This window comes from Hyaena hyaena, unplaced genomic scaffold (genome assembly GCF_003009895.1).
Source record: "Hyaena hyaena isolate Hyena2069 unplaced genomic scaffold, ASM300989v1 scaffold_378, whole genome shotgun sequence".
NCBI lineage: Eukaryota > Metazoa > Chordata > Mammalia > Carnivora > Hyaenidae > Hyaena > Hyaena hyaena.
The window spans coordinates 613843-636578 of NW_024081009.1; the positions used below are offsets into that span (position 1 = coordinate 613843).

General features: G+C 34.9%; 1 protein-coding gene across 1 annotated transcript in view; it reads right to left on the minus strand.

Annotated features, from left to right (window-relative positions):
* Positions 1-22736, minus strand: part of EFCAB13 (EF-hand calcium binding domain 13) — a 77757-nt gene that overhangs the window by 23921 nt on the left and 31100 nt on the right. Inside the window, exons 6-11 of the mRNA XM_039250661.1 lie at positions 10725-10796; positions 6591-7085; positions 4401-4538; positions 3071-3142; positions 1466-1609; positions 935-1009 (exon numbers count right to left, since the gene is read on the minus strand). Coding sequence (XP_039106592.1) covers positions 935-1009; positions 1466-1609; positions 3071-3142; positions 4401-4538; positions 6591-7085; positions 10725-10796 — 996 coding nt within the window. The remainder of the gene's footprint in view (positions 1-934; positions 1010-1465; positions 1610-3070; positions 3143-4400; positions 4539-6590; positions 7086-10724; positions 10797-22736) is intronic.

Below are 22736 nucleotides of genomic sequence, written 5' to 3' on the forward strand. Positions count from 1 at the left end.
AAACTAAAATTCCTAGGATGAAGTGACTAGCAATGTAAATAATCTCTTCAATTAATCTATTGTGTTCCCTTGTATAGAAAGCAAATTCAATTGACTTATAAGGAAAATAACTGTTGCTTAAAATGCACTATTACCCAATAACTAAGCACAAAATAACAAAATGCTACTTTTAGCTTCAGTTTTTAAAATAACTTCACTCCATTTAAAATATACATATATGACCTTATATTTCTTTACAGTGAACTTCTGAGTGGCAAAGACTGTCTTTCTCATCTTAACAGACTGACAGCTTAACATAAAGCATATATAACAATGGCTCAATAAACATTACTGAATAAACTGGAAGATGGAAAAAAATATATAAAGAAACGAAAGTGGAAATTCTGCATATTAGTTCTCAGCTATAGTCACTAGATGGCATCACTTCCCCAAACTGGGAAGATATTTTAAATCTTCCCAAAATAAATTTTATATACATGGCTTTTTATAATAAGTGTGAGGATAAACAGTAAGCTTATGAAAACTTTCAATTCATTTGCATGTGAAAGTTGCTTTAAATTTAGAAGTCATTAGATTGAAGTCACACATATCAGCAGGAAGCCAGGTGTCCGTTGGCCTGATGACCTATAGTAAGACTACCTCTTTTAGTATATTATACTCTTCTAAAATTGGTCACACCAGTTGGTCCACTAAAAGCACAAAATATGTTGGGGTGCCTGAGTGGATCAGTCGATTAAGTGTCCAACACTTGATTTCAGCTCAGGTCATGATCTGATGGTTTGTGAGATCACACCGCGCATCAAGCTCTGCTCTGACAGTGTGAAGCCTTCTTGGGATTTTCTCTCTCTGCCCCTCTCCTGCTCTTTTTCTCTCTCTCAAACTAAGTAAGTACACTTGAAAAGAATAAATAAAATACAAAATATGATGTTCTTACGTAATTTTTCAGAGAAGCGTTCTGTATTAGTCATCAAGGTATCAATGAATTCTTTAAAATTCACTTTTTTTGTTTCTAAAGAGAAAGAATATTTTCTTCAATATCTTCAAATATTAGATTGTTATGAAAACTACTGATTTATGTAAAATAAATTATAAGGAGATAACATAATTATAACCATCAGCTAATACCACTAAAAATATATGATTATAAGAGGAAAAAGCAATTCAACATACAAGAAGAAAGTAAACACAGGGAAGTCAATCAAAATCCTTCTAGTTACAAGTGTACAACATTTTTTTATTTTAACTTACCTTATTCTTGTCCTGGCCTCACAATTTTTCAAAAGACATGTAGGTAAAGAATTAGTATATTATTTTATATATTTAAAAAATGCTTAGACATAATATGATTTTTTTCCAAGTCCATTTTAATGGACTTTTTTTCTAATAAAAATAATAGTCATTATTCTGAGGGAAAAAAGAGCTAAGTGGCCTTCTTTTCATATGTGTCAACCCAGTTTACACGTACCATCCACTTCAGTCAACTCTGTAATCTTCTCAAATTCTGGCTTAGAAAGGTAAACTCCAAAATGCTGAAGACAAGTATTCAGATCCTCATAATCAATATTTTCATCTTTAATTTTATCAGTGGCTTTAATGACATCAGTCAACACTGAAAATAAAGCAGTATGCTAATGAGTATTAAATATAAGTCAAAAAGAAAATACCAATAGTAAGATGAATTTTAGTCCTAATACTAAATAAACAAACATAGAAAGTAACTTGAGAAATGTTATATATGAAAAGAATTACCGGAATCTTTAATAGTACTGAAAAACAGTATGGCAAATTTCATGTTATGTGTTAGATACCACAATTAAACATAAATTTTAGAGGCGCCTGGCTGGCTCAGTCAGAAAAGCATGCGACAACTGGGGTTGTGAATCTGAGCCACATGTGGGGTGTAGAGATTATTTAAATAAATAAAACTTTAAAATAGTTTTTAAAAGTTTAAAATAGTTTAAAATAGTATAATGGGGGAAATGGAAGGGAAGAGTTGGCTACAACCAAGACACTACCTCACAAAAGGGCAATGAAACAGTGACTGAGTTCGTGAATGAATGATTACAAGGTAAAGCATTCAAGAAATTGATTTGCTAATAGCATGTTTAAGAAAACATCTTAAGCAACTCATCATAAGTGACAATTTATAATGTAGCTTTTTCAAAAATTTTATTTCTTTATTTTGAGAGAGAGAAAGCAAGGGGATGGGGGGGAGAGAGAGAGAGAGAGAGAGAGAGAGAGAATCGCAAGCAGGCTCTGTTGCCCGACACAAGGCTTGAACTCACAAACTGTGAGATCATGAATGGAGCCGAAACCAAGAGTCGAACACTTAACTGACTGAGCCACGTGGGCACCCCAATAATGTAGTTTTTAACATGAGACTTCATGTAAGTATAAGAGAAAAATGTCTTCCTTTGGATTAATTTTTCTCTATCTGAGAAATCTTTTGGGAAAACACAAAAAGCTTATCTTTCCTTTTTAGCATATGAATAAACAAAAGGAAATAAAAACAGCAAGGCTTACTATCTTTCATTTCTCATTTTAATATTGCTGGAAAATATTTATTTGCACAAAAATGCAAAACCATTGCAAAGCAAAATTTTTTTAAAAATGTATCATATGATTGTATGACTCTATACATTAAATAAAAATTATTTGTGCGTGAGTGAATTTAATAAATGTAAATTATGGCTCATTAGGACTCTTTTTTAGAAATGTTCTAAAACAAAGCAAACAAAACCAGTATTTCATTCAAACAAGTTCCTTATAAAAAAATTAAAAATCAAATCACCCATCAATTGCTAATAATGGGGCTAATCACCTATTTGATTTCCTCATTACCTTATTATTACATTTATGTAGAACTTTACAGTTTTTAAAATCCACATAACCATTCTGTGAGGTAAGCAAGTTAGCTATCACTACCCTAATACATCAAGTTTTATGGCTTGCCTGAGAATTTCAGGACTGTGAAATATCTACCCAAAAAGCAAACTCAGCTCAATTGAACCTCTTTTCAACCTAACCACTTCTTTCCTCCAAACCATTTTAGAATAAATTTCCTACCTACCATCATATTCAGGAAGACTTTGCTCCCTGGAGAGAGTACTCATAAAGTCATCTAACTTCACCATTCCATTTTCTGTAAAATAAAGAGTTTAGGTTATGCATTCTATTATATTTTCACATAAATGGTAAATTCATAGCTTCATACAACTATGAAAAAATTACTTCTTCACTTCATCATCATTCCATTTCTCCTTCCATATCCTGTCTCCTTAGATGAGTCTTTCTGAATTAGGTCAGTACATTTCATTTTGATAATTACTCAATAATTTTTAAACATCTATTATAAAGTGCAATGGGCTGAGCTAGGTACTCAATTCTTGATAGAGATAGGAAAAAGGAAAGGTGTCCATATAGATGGACCATGAGAAATTTAAGAAGTCTATTTCACACCATCATGAAAACCCAGTCAAGATGCTATCCATTAAGACACTTGACAATAGTGACCAAATCTGACAGACCCAAGGGTCCCCATCACTACTAACTGATCCAAATAACTACCTATTTTTATATACAAACCCTCCACAGTGATCATACCAATCCTGATAAGCAACATGAAAGAGTTCAATACTTTTAGTAAAACCTACTCCTTAGATTTTTTTTTTAAATCAAATCTTTCCTATTTGCCTTAGCTAGGAAATTTTGCTCCTAAGAATTTGCTTCTAAGAATTCATTTCTAACATATTCCCAAGTCAGTCTTTCCCCTAAAATGTTGCCTCTGTCCTCTCCTCAACTGAACTTCTGCTTAATGTGGACCGTTCTTACTTAATGATAAAACAACTTCTCTAATACAAAAGTTCTTCCTGGAAATTTAAAATCTGCCTTGAATTTAGGCTGGTGACTGGGATATATCATTTAATATCTAGGTGATAATCACCTGCCTTGATTGTTTAAATACACTAGCCCTAAATTCCTAGCTGTAGCACTTCCTTTCCAGTTTAGAATCTCCAATTATTTCTTCTTGGAACTTCAGACTATTTGCTTAGAGATTTTTGTAGCCCCTGGATTTTGTGCTCTTATTGCCTGAACCTCCCTACAACTGGATCAGCCTTCCCCAGTACCTGTCCCAGACTAGAGGGCATAGCTAGGGATAGTGATAGAGTGTTACATAAACAATTCTGAGATACAAAAGGCCTAGTCCCTCCAAACCAATCCATTAGGTCAGATTTTCCAGGAATTTTTTTCCACTTTCCATTTTTTATATTTGTTCTTTTAGAATCTTCTTCAGCATGGCCCATTCTGTTCCATTCCTAGTTGAGAACTTACTCCATCATTTAATACTATCCCATAAAAGTACCTAATTTTTTCAAAAAGTCTGGTGTTATCAGTCTCACCATTTTGAGTAGTGTCTGACACAATCTTTTTGAACTCTTTGTCTGATAAAGTAATTCCCACTGAAGGCAAAATGGACTGAAGTTCTTCTATAGTAATGTAATTTTCTTGGAGTTTATTGATAGCTTCATAGATGTTTTCTAAACATACAAAATGTAGAAGACTATTCAGCAACAGAATTTATGTATCGTAAGCAATAATTAGCACCCAAAATCTTTAGTAATTAGAAATCAAGTTTTATCTAATTATTATTACCTCGTATGACTGATTTTTCTTCATATTTCTGTTGTATCTTATATTATATCTAAATATTTCCCATATAGCTCAAACAGAAAACAATCTTGAAGTTCTATAAATATTTATAAACTACTTGTTTGAAGGAACAGCCTGTTCCAGTGGCCCAGCCAATGTTGCTTGGTTCTGATTAAAATATAATGAATGAGTTCAAGAGATCACAACAACAATGTGTTTAGTTTAATTTCCAGGATTCCAAGCAAACAATGAGAGTTCTTCCCCTTCCCATCATTTTAGTCTACCGTGCTTTCAGTTCACAATCTTCAAAGTCATAAAATCTTAGCAATAGACACACATGGCCATCGTGAGTCCCCTAATATCATTCACTGAGATCAGCATAGTATCACTTCTGTGGCATTCCCACCAAAAACGCATAACCTGAACTTATTCATGAAGAAATATAAGGAAAACCCAAAATGAGGGACATTATACAAATTAACTAGTCAATACTCTTTAAAAGTGTCACGGTCATGAAGCCATCCTAGATCAGAGGAGACTAAGGGACACATGACAACTAAATGTAATATGTGATCCTAGATGAGACCTTCAACCAGGAAAAGTACCTTTATGGACCAATTGAAAAAAATTGAATAAGGTCTTCAGAAAGTAAATAATATTGTATCAGTGTCAATTTCCTGGTTTAGTTCATTGTACTGTGGTTATACAAGATCTTAACACCTGGGAAAACTAGATGAAGAGTATATAGAAATGGCTTTACCTTGTGTAATTCTTATGATTTAAAAATTATTATAAAATTAAAAGTTAAAAATATTTTTAAATGTATATCAAATGACAGTCACATTTCAAAAATGCTCAATTACCATCTATTTATTTTGAGAAGTTATACCAGATAAATTATTTCTCTTTACACAGAATACCAAGTATGGTAATGGTAGATGACTTGGTTTTAAGGACACCAGTGAGTTAGATAAACACTTTCTTCCATAGGCTTCTTCTACCCACTGGCTCAATGCCTACTACACCATTGTTCCTTTAACCAGGGTTTTAATTCTTACTAGAATATAAAGAACTCAGAAAAAAAAAATAAAGAACTCAGAAATAGGAATGAGGCACAGAGTACTAGTAGTGCATCAATAAAGGAATCAGGAAGAACCCTGTTGTGCCTCCTTAAGAAAACATACTTCCTGTTAAACTAAGTTGTTTAAAATATGTATTACTGTATAAGAACCACTAATATTTCACCAAGCACTCATTTTAGCAATTACCTTCAATACTAAATGCAATAAAAAGGTAAAGTTTCTTTCAAGAAAATAAACAGCTTAAGTAACTTCAGCCAAGGACTACAGGAAGGAGTATTTAATTAAGTTTCATACACAGGACTTCTGTGAGAGAGGTACCATGGAAGAAGGAAAACATATATTGGTTGGGAAACCTTGCTCATCTTTGAGAAAGACCATAAAGCCTTGGGGAACCAAACTGTATAATAGTAGTTATTTTCTCTGGATAGTCCCACATCCGTAAGAGATAATATCTGAAGCATTATCATTTCATACTGGATATGGATATCATATATTTAAATTATGGAACCTGAGCAATAATTTCACATAGATACCTTGCATATTTAGTATAAAAGAAGCATTTCGAAAAGAAAACAGGCCCTCTCTTTCTAGGGAACTTGAGTGAGTCAAATTATTCCCTGAATAAACTTCTTGGTCAAAGTTAGGCATTTGAAAAAGGGAGTACAATCGTCTGGAAAGGTACAACCATCAAAACCACAATGTTGTATGTATTGGCCTATACACCAGAAGTGGCGGTTACTCAACAGCACTGACAAATGAAATGCATACAGCTGTCTAATAACTGATTAACTCAGTTTGTGTCTGTGATGACTCAAGAACTCAAGAACCTATATTTTGACTTACATATGTGATACTGACCCAGAGCATTCACTGCAATTTTTTCCTTAGATGCAACCTGTTTTAGGAGGCTGGAATGCCTTCTCACAGCTGGCTTCTGAAGTTTTGGGGTACTATAAGTATCACTTTTATCCATAGACTTTTTGAGGCTTGTAATGCTCTTCAAGTTATGTGGCGTAGACTTTGAGTCATGAATTTCAGTCTTCTCTGAACTTTTCTTAAAGTTTATCCCATCCTTTAAATATGGTTCCTGGAATCCTGTATCACTGCTATCAACCCCATTTAGGAATTTTTTTATTTGCAAAGGATTTTTTGATCTTTTAAATTGAAGGTAATCATTATCCTCCACAATTTTATGATATTGGAGTTTTTTTCCATTTAACTTTGGGAATGATGATAGTTCAGATAGTCTGGAAGATAAAACGCTTTTCTTCCTATACTGTGAATAACATGCTGCTATATTTGATAACTTTCTGCTTGAAGTAGATTTATACAAGGCTGATGACTCCATAACTGCTAAACAAGAGAAACATATGTAATTACTTTATTTACCTGTATAATTTGTAATAGTTTTTAAAAAATAATAACTAAGTCTTCATGAAAGCTATTCAAGAAATTATCAATTGCTTAAATAAACAAAGTTTACTTAAAAAGTTAAATAAAACAAAATTAATATATGGAAAAACTAACAGAACTGATAATATTAACTAGGTTAAATATAATCTTCTGGTTTAATATATTTAAATTCTTTTATCCAAAGCTATTTGAAGTTACACCAAATCAAAAATGATAGCCTCCTGAAGTTTGTAGTTCTCATTCCCCACTCCACCAATTTTGAAAGATAATAGGCTAAATACGCCAATACAGCTACAAATCCCTTAGTTACGAGCATACTGAACTATAAGGAAGTTGGAGTGGGGAAATTTTTATATATAAAATCAGAAATCAGGGACTCCTTGGTGGCTCAGTTTGGCTTGGGTCATGATCTCACTGCTTGTGGGTTCGAGACCCCATTGGGCTCTGTGCTGACAGCTCAGGGCCTGGAGCATGCTTCAGATTCTGTGTCTCCCTCTCACACTCTGTCCCTCCTCGACTCATGCTCTGTCTCCCTCTCTCTCAAAAATAAATGAACATTAAAAAAATTTTTAATTGAAAATCAGAATACAAATATTTACTCTCCTAAAGGTTCTCAGTAGTTGTGGGAAAAAATAGTTTATATGTAAAATAACCTCTTCAAAAAAATATTAATACAATGTCTCACTGGGGCTTCCTTTATAAAATTCATCTGATGGCTCAGAATAGTATCTTACATTTGAATAACACATTTTAAAGTATTTCAAGTGTTATAACACCTGATTTTATAATAGACTATTATTCTCTTAGAAGTTAAAAATATGTTTGATCATTGAAAGCAAAACTTATAAACATTGTCTGGTGTTTTCAGTGTGTGTAGTAGTAATACATAATAAAATCATAGCTTATAGGAGGAAGGGTAAAAAGAGCTATATAATGGTAAAACTTCTATATTCCACTTGGAGTGGAAAAATATTTATTTTAGTATACTATAAAAGGTTAAGTATGTATACTATAATCCTTAAAACAACCACTGGAAAAATGCAGATATAGTGAAAATACATATAGAATAAGTTAACATACTAAAAAATGTTCCAAAATAAAGACAGAAAATGATTGAAAAACAGAGGAAAAAGTAGAAAATGAATAATAATATGGTATACCTGGTCTGAATGTATAAGTAATTACATTAAATATTAAAATACAGGGATTATACAAATAAATACAAAAAACATCACCCAACTCTATGTGGTTTACAAAATACTTCAAATATGGTGATACAGGAAGGTTAAAAGTAAACAGACGAAAAATATTTACCATCTAAAAAAATAAATAAAAATAAAAATATTTACCATCTAAGCACTAATCAAAATAAAACTAGTTATATTAGAATCAGAAAAAGTAAATGTAAGAGAAAAGAAAATTACCAGTGATCACATACATACTGCATAATGATAAAAGAGTCAGTTCACCAAGATATAACTATTCTAAATGTGAATTCACCTAGCAGCAGAATTTTGCATGAACCCAAACCTGACAAAACTGAAAGGAGAAATAGACAATTATATTTGGAGAAAATATTCCTTTCTCCATAGAACTCGTAAAAAATCAGCAAAGATACAGAAGAAATGAATAATATAAATTATTATGCATGGGAGTGGGTATGTGATTATTAGTAATATCTATTTCAGAAAAGAAAAATTAATGAAAAAACTTCTACACCAAAGACAAAATTAGAATTCAAAATAAACTTTTAAACTTTCAGGTAGTAATAGCAAATTGAACAGCCTTCAAAAATTCCATTTAAACTAAAGGAAGTTTTGGGGCACCTGGGTGGCTCAGTCAGTTAAGCATCGGACTTCGGCTCAGGTCATGATCTCACAGTTTATGGGTTCGAGCCCCACATCAGGTTCTGTGCTGACAGCTCAGAGCCTGGAGCCTGCTTTGGATTCTTTGTCTCCCTCTCTCTCTGATCCTCTCCTGCTCACGCACTCTCTCTCAGAAATAAATAAAACATTAAAAATATAGCCTTGGAAAACAAAACAAAAGCAGTTTCAGGCAAAGTCAAGAGTCAGAAAACTTTGCACTTCAATGGCAATATTGAAAACTAGAAAATCTAGAAAATTATTTACAATCTAGAATTCTGAACCCAAACTATCAATAAAATATGAAGACAGAATCTGATATAGGAGGAAAGAAGTGAAAAGTCTCCAGCACATTAATAAAGAAAGATCCCAAGATGACAGTGGCACACAAAATGTAGAGGGCAACAAATTCATACTAAAGAACATCAAAATACCCTGAAGAAGAGTTCTTCAAGAAGACAAATCTAGTAGAATACCTTGTGCAGAAAAACTTATGAAGAGGATATTTAGACAGTTGGCAGAATTTAAGGTTCAATCAATAATATGTATACTTTTTTTTAAAACCAAGCAAGTAAATAAATAAGACCATTCAAAAAGGGAAAAATTGTACAGAAAGAGAAAGTAACCACAAGATACTTACCACCTGAGGCTCAGCGGTGAATAGTGCGTACATAAACATATTAACATAAATACAGAATTAAAACTTATTTAATTACCATATGACTATATTAGGAAGATGGATAGGTATGGGAAGAGTAAGTGGATACGGTGGAACAGGTAAGATGAAACAGAGCTAATTTCTTATTTTTCATATTAGGGAGTTTACTAGGTCTACCCAAAATTTAAAAAAAATCAACAGGTAGCAATACAAACATGTTATTTACAGTCATGAAGACAAATATCAAGTAATCAGCTAAGATGTTTAAAATGTTTGCCTCTGGAGAAACTGAGGAAAGGATCAGGCAAGAGGCTGTTCTATTTGCAGCAAGCTTATTAGGACTATATAATTCTTAAAATTATATACATAGATAATCTTGACCAAAGGATGTCCAGACAGAGAAAGAAAAGGGAATGACATGATGTGCAACAGGAAGAGATTTAAAAAACGTACTTAATGAAGAAAAACAAAACTAATCATGAATGATACTAAAGAATATACTAAATTTTTAAAAAAGTTTTGAATGTTCATTTATTTTTTAGAGAGACAGAGTGTGAGCAGGGGAGAGTCAGAGAGAGAAGGAGACACAGAATCTGAAGCAGCCTCTAGGCTCTGAGCAGTCAGCACAGAGCCTGACATGGGGCATAAACTCATGGACCGTGAGATCACAACCTGAGCCAGAGCTGAACACTTAACCGACTGAGACACTCAGGCACCCACTACACAAAAAATTTTTAACTGTTAGTGTAAGGATGTCAGAATGACTCATAAATTGCAAATTACATTTTTTCCTCAGTGTTACTATTTGTTTTGAAGTTGACTTCATGTTGCAAAATATTAAGGGAAAGATAAAAGTAGAAAATTATGAGATAGTTATAAAATCAACATTGATTAGGTATATTTAGGATATTAAATTCTTATCTACCTAAATTCTGAGTTTGAGTAATGGGTTCAGAGAAGGCTTTCAGAATCCATATAATAAAACCTACAAATTAGGATTTAATTTAAAGGCAATTTACTTATAAATAATACTTGCTATAGCAATGAGAGCTCACTTACAAAACTCTTCATACTGGTGCTGTAGTTCATTCAAATTAAATAGAATATCTCTAATATCCACCATGTGGTTATCTGTAATAGAAAGAATAAGTTCAAGCACTGTTATTTCTTTTTTGAACACAAATCTAGCTTCCATCCCATTCTAATACAATATCAACACAGAGATGTGTGAAAGTAGGAACAGAGATTGGGAATAATATCTGGAATTGTTAATAGTGAAGTACACACTGTAACATCAAAGACCATTATTTTCTTTTTTCCTTAATATGAATTTCCCATCAAAAGAAATTAGCCACATTTTAAGCTCCAAAGCTAGGTAATCAGGTTAATTAATTCTATTCATTTAATAAACAGTTTTTCAGAATTTACTATAGGTAGAATTTCAAGTTTTAGCTCTTTTGTCTTTCTCACTAGATTGTGAGCTCTTCCAAGAGTAGAGGATGTCATTTGTTTCCCTGATGCCTAGCAAATTATATACTTCCTAGCACTTAAAAACTAATTTTTTTAGGGACACCTGAGTGGCTCAGTCAGTTGCGTGTTCTACTCTTGATTTTGGCTCAGGTCATGATCTTACAGTTCAGTGCAGAGCCTGGTTGGGATTCTCTCTCTCCTTCTCTATCTGCCCCTCCCCAGCTTGAGTTGTCTCTGTCTCTCTCTAAATAAATAAATAAACTTTTTAAGAAGTTATTTTTTAAAAATTATTATTTTTTAATGTTTGTTTATTTTTGAGAGAGAGAGAAAGAGTGGGTAGGGGCAGAGAGAGAGAGGAGGACAGAAGATCTCAAGCGGGTTCTTTGCTGACAGCAGAGAGCTCGATGTGGAGCTCGAACTCACGAACCATGAGATCATGACCTGAGCTGAAGCTGGACGCTTAACCAACTGAGCCACCCAGGTGCCCCTAAAAATTATTTTTGAATGAATACAATATACTGAAGGCTGTAAAGATGTCTACATTGTCGATGGCAGTATTTACTTAGCACCTTACGTGTGCCCAGCACTCCCATAATTATAACTTCCTACCGTTCTGCCCTTGCCATACGTTTTCCTTCTTGTATGACAGAAGACGGGGTCAGAGACAGTAATAATGTCATTTTAATTGCACACAGAGGTAGAAAATGCCGAAGAGTTCTTGCCTCAAAATGTTTGACTTTGCTTGACATCCAAAGTGAGAAAGACCAGGAGTTGACTTACTTAATTGTAAAAATACTAGGTTTGTTCTTCAGTCTATGCATAAGAAATCAACTATTCAATTATATGCATCAGCAAAGACCCTGAAAAAAAGGTGCCAGGTTTTAATGTGCCTTTTGAGTCAAAGAATTATATACACTAATGGTTCTGGTGTTGGATAAGTTTAATTCATTACGATTCTTTGAAAATTGGTAAACTATGTCAGGTTCAGGCCTTTAAATTACTGGAAAGCAAGTAAATATTTGACCCAATCAAAGAAGTGCTAGACCAATTGATGCTTAGTTGTCTTCTGATTAGGAACTGCTTCTTATATTCTGTGTTTTTTTTTAATTTCCTTGGTATTAATTCTCATTCTCTTCTTGATTGTGGTTCTAACACCCCAGTGAACTCCTGCAACTTTTGTAGATTGAGCCCATGTCCCAAGTTCTTAGATCAAAGAATAAGTCCTAAAATAATTCAAGGCTTCAGCCCTCAAACTCTTGAATTTGATTAGTGAAAAGTATTCTGTTGGATCGTCCATAAATTAATCCAATGTAGAAGGCTGTATTGTTTATATCTGCTCTCCACTTAAAGAACTCTGTTTTCCAGAAAGAGGTCCAAAATTGAACATACAGTACTCAACCATTTATAGATTTATTAGCTTTTGCTCAAATTTATTCCTTGCTTCTAAACAATGACAAGTACCTGTCACAAACCTCTAAAACAAATACTATCTACTTATATAGTTCCTGGTGGCCAAATAAGCATTACAGAATCTGAAATTACTATTTCGGTCCCTATTTGGCTTATCAAAACCTCAGTGAATAATTCCTGGTTTAGACTGAGACAATCAATATAGTTAAAGGTACCATTTAATTCATAAGGGAAGTTCAAAACAGCCTCCCACTCTTACATATGTACTTCTGGAGGAAATTTAACCGGGAAAATGTAACTACCTAATGTAAAAAAAAAATTATCCTAATCATCAAAGTCATATTCAAGGCAACATTACTTTGAAGGTATAAAATGACTACTAACACATTTCCATAAATGCCACAATAGCTCCACAATATCAAATACCTTCTCTATCAAAAATCATGCTAGTTACTACTTTTCACCCAGTTCAATTACCAGATTAGTAACTGCCACGAGAGAAAAAACTGCTGCACCAATATCCTATTTCAGAAACCAAACTACCAGAACTGTCATCAGACACTCCCAGAACTGTCATCAAGTAATTTTCCATATTCCTCTTGACATATCTTAATGAAGCAAATGTTTGTTGGACTTCCTTGCAAATTCCAGTGGCATTCCTCTTCATCATGCATACTCATGAAAATGAACATATTCTCCATGTATCATTATTACTCCAAAAAACCAAACCAAATACAAAAACCAGATGTTAAACCAGTACCTATAACACGATGCTATGGCTTCTACTAGTGGGACAACTGAGTTATATCACTCCTTACTTCAAAATTCTGTTACAGAAGAATCCATATCTCCTACCCGAGGAACCCAAAACTTTTGGCATCTAAGGTTGTCCTTTCTTTTAATGTTTAAGTAAAATAGCTCAGACCCTACACCATACATTATATGAACAACAATCAATACTCCCTCCAAAATTTGAGGATTCCTGAGTGTTTTATACTCTTGCACTTGATTTTTGTTTTGTTTTCTATTCCCATGGACTCCTGATTACACTATCTTATCTTACATTATCACATTCTATAGGTGCTATCTTCTCTCCACCCCAAGCCTACCTAACACAGAACCTACAGACCTTTTTTTCTTTAAGTCCACCTACCAACGTTATCAACACAAGGCTATTGTATATAACCAACTTTTACTAGATAACTTGCAATTAATGAGAGTAAGGGATTTCTTTATAGCACAGCAAGCACTACACAGTATTGTCCTAGAGTTCTACAGCCACCCTCTATTGATTGCTAGACCCCCATTCACTCTTAGGTTTTCTCAATGTTCCTCTTCCAGATGCTGATTAGCCACTGTCATATTCTAAGTTCCTATTGTTTTCTTATATAGAGTACTTTACCTTACCTTTTTTGCTCAACCTCCCAATAGGCTTTAGCTCCCATAATCAAACATACCTATCAAAATGATTTTCCTTGTCAAAAGACAAGGACCTTTCCTATGAGGAATTTTACCTTAAGTCACAACCAGCTTATTAAAATGACAGGATGAAAAAATCTTGTTCTCTCTGGTTGGGGGAAATGGAGTAAAGGGTGAGACTGATTAACTCATTCAACATATATTTGTTGAGCAGTTAATACGTGCTATAAGCACTGTACAGAGTACTGAGGATACAATATTGAGAAAAAGTAGACACAATATCTGCTTTCCTGGTACTTAGTCTTATTTGAGATACAATCTTCATTAAAAAAACAAGAAATAAAAAATTGCAACTGTGATTAGTGCTGTGAGAGTGTAGGAGAACTTGACCTAGTCAGAGAAGTCATGGAAACACCCTTAAAGAAGAGAGGTGAATTTAAATCTAAAGTATAAGTAGGAATTAACTAGGAGGGGAAGAATGTTCCAGGAAAAGAAAAGAACATATGCAAAGGCCATGGCAGGAAGAGGCATGGTATATAACTGAACTCTAAGAAGGCACAGTAAGCAAAGCAGAATGTGGTCTTAGATAAAGCTGGAGATCTAGGGTAAAGGCCAGACATTGCAAGTCCTTGTACATGACATTAAAGGGTTCTTCATCCCAAGAAGTATTATTAGATTTTATGTAAGGTGGTAACATGATCAGATGTGTGGTTTTATTTACCTTTTTAAATTATGTTTATTTATTTTTGAGAGAGAGAGAGAGAGAGTGCAAGCAAGGTAGAGGCAAAGAGAGAGGGAGACACAGAATCCAAAGCAGGCCCCAGGCTCCAAACTGTCAGCACAGAGCCCGACATGGGACTCAAATCCACAAGCCATGAGATCATGACCTGAGCCAAAGCCGGACGCTTAACTGACTGAGCCACCCAGGCACCCCTCAGATGTGTGTTTTGAAAAGATCATTCTGGCTATAGTGTTAAGGGGGATAAGACTGGATGTGGGTTGACTTGTTAGGATGAACAGCGGTGGTCCTAAGGAAAAATTATGGTAACTTGGACTAAGGTAATATTGGAAAATAGACAGATTTAAGAGGTACTTAGAAGTTTAAAATAATAGTAATTCACGATGATTGCATTTGGAGAACAGAGAAAAAACAGAGCTGTCAAGGATAATGCCTAGGTTTCTGTTTCACATTTCTTGAGACTATTCTAGGTGCCAATAGGTTCTATTTCATTCCTACAACAATCTATGAAATCAGCATAATTTTTCAGTTTAGCTCCCCAAATAAAGTACAAGGCCTGGAAATCCAGACCAGAATTCCATAAGCCAAAAAAAAAAAAAAAAAAGTGCTGCAGTGGTTTCATATATAATTTCTGTTGCTTCTGGTAGAGCATTCCCTAAAGGCTATTTAATAATCTGACTTGAAATAATCTTTAAATTTCTTTATTAATTTTTTTTCTTAAATTAAATCTTTAAAATTCCTATTTTATGAGCATCTTCATACCTCAGAACATCCCTCCACTTATGTCTATCAACCCAGAACTCGCCATAAATGACAACCTAGTAAAATCCATGCAGCCTAATTCTATCTTCACACCACATTTCAGCAACCAAAGACCCACTAAAAAGCCACTACTAACAAATGACAAAACCCAGTGGAAGCCCATGGAAAAGATGTCATGTCTTATGATGTTTCTGCCATATGTTCCCTCAGTCTAAAATATTTTTCTCACTCTTCATTACCACCTTCAACCAACTAACCCCTACTGATCCTTCAAGATTTAGCTCATATATCACATCCTCTGATTATCTTTCCCTAGTGTTTCCAGTATACATTTGCAGACTATCTACATTCTATAATAGTATTTGCTAGACAACATTATAATTTTCATTTTATTTGACTTTTTGCACACTAGAATGTGAACTCCTTTAGAAAAAGAAGTGTGTTCTATTGACCTGTGTGTCACCTTGCATAGTTCCAAGCAGAGTAGATATTAAATGACTATCTGACTCATTAAATACATGGATAATACATTCATTTATCAATCCATTATTATCAGACACCCCCTGGTACCATAGAAACATGTAATACAAAACATCTGCTAAATATATTCATAATGTTTTTTTTTTAAATCTACATTTTGCAGAGTAACTGAATAGCACAGGAAGATTATATAACCAAAGCAATTTTATAAAGTTAAAAATTCAAGAAATTTAGGTCTCCTAACTTGTGAAGCCAATGCCCTTGACACTAAAGAAACCATCTCTCCACAGACAAGAAATGGAAAAGAGATGTAAGTTTGGAAATAAAATAAATCCATTTTTCTCTTAGATATTTATCAATCATACTAAAATATAATAATTTTAGAAATTTCTCATTTAATTTTTCTAGACTATCTCTTACCACAGACACCAATAAGCAATGTTGAGGTAAGAGAGGTAAGAGAATAAAGAAGAAGGAGAGTTAAAGGATAAATCAGAACACTGATATCCAAGAAACATATATTTACATATTAATTCAAATAACTCACTGTCTATACTAGCATGTTTTATCACTTCCTGAAAAGTTTCAGGAATTACAGGAATATCCATGCTCTCCAAAACAGTAGCCAGTTCATCAATTGCAACTCGACCACTTTTTATCCTACAGAAAATCTTCAAGGCATTTTGGAATGCTGCAAAAATATAATAAACAAAGAACTTATTTTACCATGAGACTCAACAGTTTTTCTTGGAGGGTCTAATTTTGTGTCAGTAGCTTACCAGGACACAATAACTTTACATAGGCTAGGGTTTTCTAAAAATTTACCTGCAAGTAGGCATTTGCCCAATTCTGACCACATTCCTAGTATAAAATTTAATTTATGCTATTATCACTACTGATATAATATTAGCAATGATGGCTGGTATTTATTGAATGCTATTTATATGCCAAGCATTGTGCTAAAAGCTACAGGCATTGTGCTAAAAGCTATGTATGGATTATCTCATTATACTATATTCACTGCTTAGTTAAACCTTTTTATTTTTTTACAAATAGTTTATTGTCAAATTAGTTTCCACATAACACTCAGTGCTCATCCCCACAAGTGTCCTCCTCCATGCCCATCCCCTCTACCCCCCACACCCATCAGTCCTCAGTTTTTGTCAGCATTCGAGAGTCTCTCATGGTTTGCCTCTCTCCCATTTCCCCCCTTCTTCTCCCCCATGGTCCTCCGTCAAGTTCCTCCTAATCCTCCTATACGTGCAAACATATGGTATTTGTCCTTCTCTGCCTGACTTATTTCGCTCAGCATAACACCCTCAAGGTCCATCCATGTTGCTACACATGGCCAGATTTCATTCTTTCTCATTGCCATGTAGTATTCCATGGTATAGATAAACCACATCTTCTTGATCCATTCGTCCGTTGATGGACACTTAGGCTCTTTCCATGTTTTAGCTATTGTGGAGAGAGCTGCTATGAACATTGGGGTACATGTGCTCCTATGCATCAGCATGTCTGTATCCCTTGGGTAAATTCCTAGCAGTGCTATTGCTGGGTCATAGGGGAGTTCTATTGTTAGTTTCCTGAGGAACCTCCACACTGTTTTCCAGAGGGGCTGTACCAGTTTACATTCCCACCAACAGTGCAGGAGGGTGCCCGTTTCTCCACATCCTCGCCAGCATCTCGAGTTCTCTGATTTGCTCATTTTAGCCACTCTGACTGGCATGAGGTGGTATCTCAGTGTGGTTTTGATTTGTATTTCCCTGATGAGGAGGGATGCTGAGCATCGTTTCATGTGTCTGTTAGCCATCTGGATGTCCTCTTTGGAGAAGTGTCTGTTCATATCTTCTGCCCATTTCTTCACTGGGTTGTTTGTTTTTCGGGTGTGAAGTCTGGTGAGTTCCTTATAGATTTTGGATATTAACCCTTTATCTGATATGTCATTTGCAACTATCTTTTCCCATTCCGTTGGTTGCCTATTAGTTTTCTGGGTTGTTTCCTTTGCTGCGCAGAAGCTTTTAATCTTGATAAGGTCCCAATCGTTTATTTTTGCTCTTGATTCCCTTGCTTTTGGGGATGTGTCAAGTAAGAAGTTGCTGCGGTGGAGGTCAAGGAGGTTGTTTCCTGCTTTCTCCTCTAGGGTGTTGATAGTTTCCTGTCTCACGTTCAGGTCCTTTATCCATTTTGAGTGTATTTTTGTGCATGGTGTGAGAAATTGATCTAGTTTCATTCTTCTGCATGTTCTCCCAACACCATCTGTTAAAGAGGCTGTCTTTTTTCCATTGGATGTTCTTTCCTGCTTTGTCAAAGATTAGTTGGCTGTATAACCTTGGGTCCAGCTCTGAGTTCTCAATTCTGTTCCTTTGGTCTATGTGTCTGTTTTTGTGCCAATACCATACTGTCTTGATGATGACAGCTTTGTAGTAGAGGCTAAAGTCTGAGATGGTGATACCTCCTGTTTTGGTTTTATTTTTCAGTATTACTTTGGCTCCTTCTTTGAATTTCTTACTTACTACTTGGCATTTTGATTAACTCCTATAGCACTAGGTTTCTCTTTTGTCTACTTGGTTTTCACCTTACAGCTTTTTCTTGACTATAGATTTGTATGTGTGTTTAGGCTCCTAAGTACTGCCTACTTGTCGAGCCACAGTTGAACTCCCATGTATTCCTTTGCTTTTCCAGTCCTGGTTTCGTATTTTGACCTTATTTTTTGTTTATGGTCAAATGTTCTGAGAGCTACAAAGAAGTCATCCCAGGTTTCTTTTCTTCCTCTTAAAACAATATGCCTAATTCTCAAATACGTTACTTTTTATAAAATATCCAAGAAATATAAGACTTTATAAATGTAAAATACCCTTTTTAATCCTTCCTATATTGTAAGTTTAATGTTGACTTTAGAATCTTTTATTATATGCATTTATGAATGTATATAAATATTTATATATTTTGTAAGACAAAATGAGTTATCAGTTAAGAGGCAGAGGAGAACTAGAGGACCTGGATCTGATAGAGGCAAGGGAAAAGATCAAGTATACAGTTAGGAATCAAGAGACCCTAAGAAAATAAAAGGGAAAAATATGATCATCTTATGCTTTAAGAGAAAGGGATCATGCTCTGTACTTCGTTGTCTAGCATGATTTTTTTTTAGAACTGAGTAATGAATGTTTCTTGGAAAGATTTCCTGCCAGTAGGTGTAGGTCAGCCTTTTACTTAAATATTTTTTTAATTTATTTTTTATAATTTATTTATTTTTATTTATTTTGAGAGAGATCTAGAGAGCAAGTGAGGAAAGGGAAGAGAGTGAGGGAGACAGAATTCCAAGCAGGCTCCATGCTATCAGTGCAGAGTCTGATGTAAGGTTTGATCTTACAATCGATGAGATCATGACCTGAGCCGAAATAGCGTTGGATGCTTAGCCAACTGAGCCACCCACATGCCCCATCCTTTTACTTTTTAATAGCTGCATGGTGTCTGAAAAATGTAGATGTACTATAATTTACTTAATCCTTTATTATTTGAATATTTGATTCTAATTATCTTACTATTATAGATACTTTCACAATGAATATCTTTCCTTAATATTTTATATATATTTATTTTTGTACTATAGTTTATATTTATATATATGTGCCTGTGTCACGAAGTGCAATTTAAGGCAAAATTAGTTGTCAATTATTAGGTAGAGGAGAACCAGAGGAACTCTGTGTGTGCATTGGGGCATGCCTTCAACACTCAGACAAATAGTTTTCAACTCTTCCTTCCCCTTCACTTCCTGCTTATGTATATCCTCAAACTAAGCCAGACTTGAGAGTTCAGGACCTGCTCAGGTTTTCCTAGGTACAGCCCTATTTATGTGTGTGGCCATGTAGATGCTCAGGAATATGTTAGAACTTTTCCAAGGCCTCTAAGGACATCTCATTTCCCATATTTTCCTATTAAGCTTGTTGTCTAGCCTATTATTTGCTCCAATTATTTTTTTTAATGGCATGAATCTACATTTATTGACTTGTAAATAGGTCTATGACATATTTTTCAGTGGAAAAGCGATACAGTATATGTACTATTTTATCTGAGTGAAATGTTCACAATCATTGATGAACATTAATGAATGTTGATGAACATAAAGAGACATAGAAAGTAGGATGCAAGTAGGATATTAATCAAAATGCATCATTTTTTGCATGCCCTGCATGGGAAATTTGTGTTGCTTTTATCTTTATTCTTTGTATAGTTGTGGGTTTATTTGATTTTTAAAAATTAGTATGTGAGGGCCCCAGGGTGGCTTAGTCCGTTGAGTGTCCAACTCTTGATTTTGGCCCAGGTCATGATCTCAGGGTTGTGCTACTGAGCCCCAAGTCAAGCTCTGCATTAAGCATGGAGCATGCTTAAGATTCTCTCTCTCCCTCTGCCGCTTTCCCCTGTTCTCTCTCTTTCTAAAATAAAAAAAATTTTTTTTCAATCTTAAAAAAATTAGTATGTCATTGGAAGAGCAGCATTAGCATTTAAGAGCAGGGCTCCTGAATCTGTTTTTCGTTCATTGTTTTCAAGTATTTATTTATTTACTTAACATTTTAAAAAATGTTATATTTATTTCTGAGAGAGAGAGAGACAGCGTGAGCAGGGGAGGGTCAGAGAGAGAGGGAGACACAGAATCCGAAGCAGGCTCCAGGCTCTGAGCTAGCTGTCACCACAGAGCCCAGCACGGGGCTCGAACCCACGAACTGTGAGATCATGCCCTGAGCTGAAGTCAGATGCTTAACTGACTGAGCCACCCAGGCACCCGTCAAGTTTTTATTTAAATTCTAGTTAGTTAGCATATAGTGTAGTACTGGTTTCAGGAGTAGAATTTAGTGATTCATCATTTACATATAACATCCAGTGCTTGCTCCAGCTATTACCCACCACTTCAGACAGTTATAATGTTAACTAATTGCCTACGATTGTTTTTGAGTAGTACTTCCAGGGAAAAGACTCTGCATTGGGCAAGCTTTGAGTCAGGTCAAATAAGGACAGCTTTGCAAGTAAGGTCTTCCAGGAAACCACAAGACAAGTCTAATAATGACAGTTCGTAGGGAATGGGGCTTTGAAGAAGTCCCAAACTCCTTCTTCTCCATTGGCTGTCAGGCTCTTACTTTTCAAGGTTCCTGGGAAGCCTGGATGGCAAGATGGGAATATAGCAGCTAAAATGCCACCGAGCTCACTGTTACTGAGTTTCAGCATTTTTCTTAAAGAAAACACTCTTTGGATTACTGTAAGCCTTTGATTTATATCCAGAATTTTGAAAAAAGTTGATTGTGACAATTTGTGCCAGTGTTCTCATTGCTTTCATGGAGGAGAGGATTCTCGGAGGTCCTACCTCTGCCACTTTTGCTCACTTGATCAATAATGAATGAATGAATAATGCCCAGTTCTTCCTCCATGACTGTGCAAATCTAAAACCTTATGGATCATTAAGCTTGTTATATCCTGAGTTCTGAGAAAATGTAGACTGACGGAAAATGATTTGCTCCCTTGAATTGATGATAGAAATTGCATTTCCTTATCAAATTAAATTAAGGGATGCAGTAATCTAAGGATCACTTAAATTTAGCATTAGGACACAGGTATCAATCTGTTTAGATTTTAAGGAAGACATTTGTTTAGGGGAAATTCTCTCCTTAATATGAATGTTTTCATCTAAATGTATTCTTTCTGATTCATTTTTAAAAATGTATTTATTTAAAGTCAAGTTTGTTAACATACAGTGTAGTATTGTTTTCAGGAGTAGAACTCAGAGATTCATCACTTACATATAACACCCAGTGCTCATCCCAACTTCCCTCCTTAGTACCCCTTACTCATTTAGCTCATCCCCCCACTCACCTCCCCTCCAGCAACCCTTGGTTTGTTCTCTGTATTTAAGAGTCTCTTACTGGGGCTCCTGGGTAGCTCAGTCAGTTAAGTGTCCAACTTCGGCTCAGGTCATGATCTCACAGTTTGTGGGTTCGAGCCCCGTGTCGGGCTCTGTGCTGACAGCTAGCTCAGAGCCTGGAGCCTGCTTCAGATTCTGTATCTCCCTCTTTCTCTGACCCTCCCCTGTTTACACTGTCTTTCTCTCTTAGAAACAAATAAAACATTTTTAAAAAGTCTCTTATTGTTTTTAATCTTATTTTTCCTTCCTGTATGTTCATCTGTTGTGTTTCTTAAATTCCATATATGAGTGAAATCATATTTGTCTTTCTCTGACTTATTTCACTTACACAATACACTCTAATTCTATCCATATCGTTGCAAATTTTTCCAATTCATTTTTGACGCTAAGGACTGTTAGCATAGAAAATGAAGTTTCTGTGGAGAAATAGAAGACCTTTATTTATTTATTTTTTCACATCATCCGAGTAGTTTTTTGTTTATTTTATTTTATTTATTTTTTTTTTTACAAATAGTTTATTGTCACATTAGTTTCCACATAACACTCAGTGCTCATCCCCATAAGTGTCCTCCTCTATGCCCATCCCCCCTCCCCCCCACATCCATCAGTCCTCAGTTTTTGTCAGCATTCAAGAGTCTCTCATGGTTTGCCTCTCTCCCTTTCCCCCACCATTTCCCCCCTTGTTCCTCCGTCAAGTTCCTCCTAATCCTCCTATACGTGCAAACATATGGTATTTGTCCTTCTCTGCCTGACTTATTTCGCTCAGCATAACACCCTCAAGGTCCATCCATGTTGCTACACATGGCCAGATTTCATTGTTTCTCATTGCCATGTAGTATTCCATGGTATAGATAAACCACATCTTCTTGATCCATTC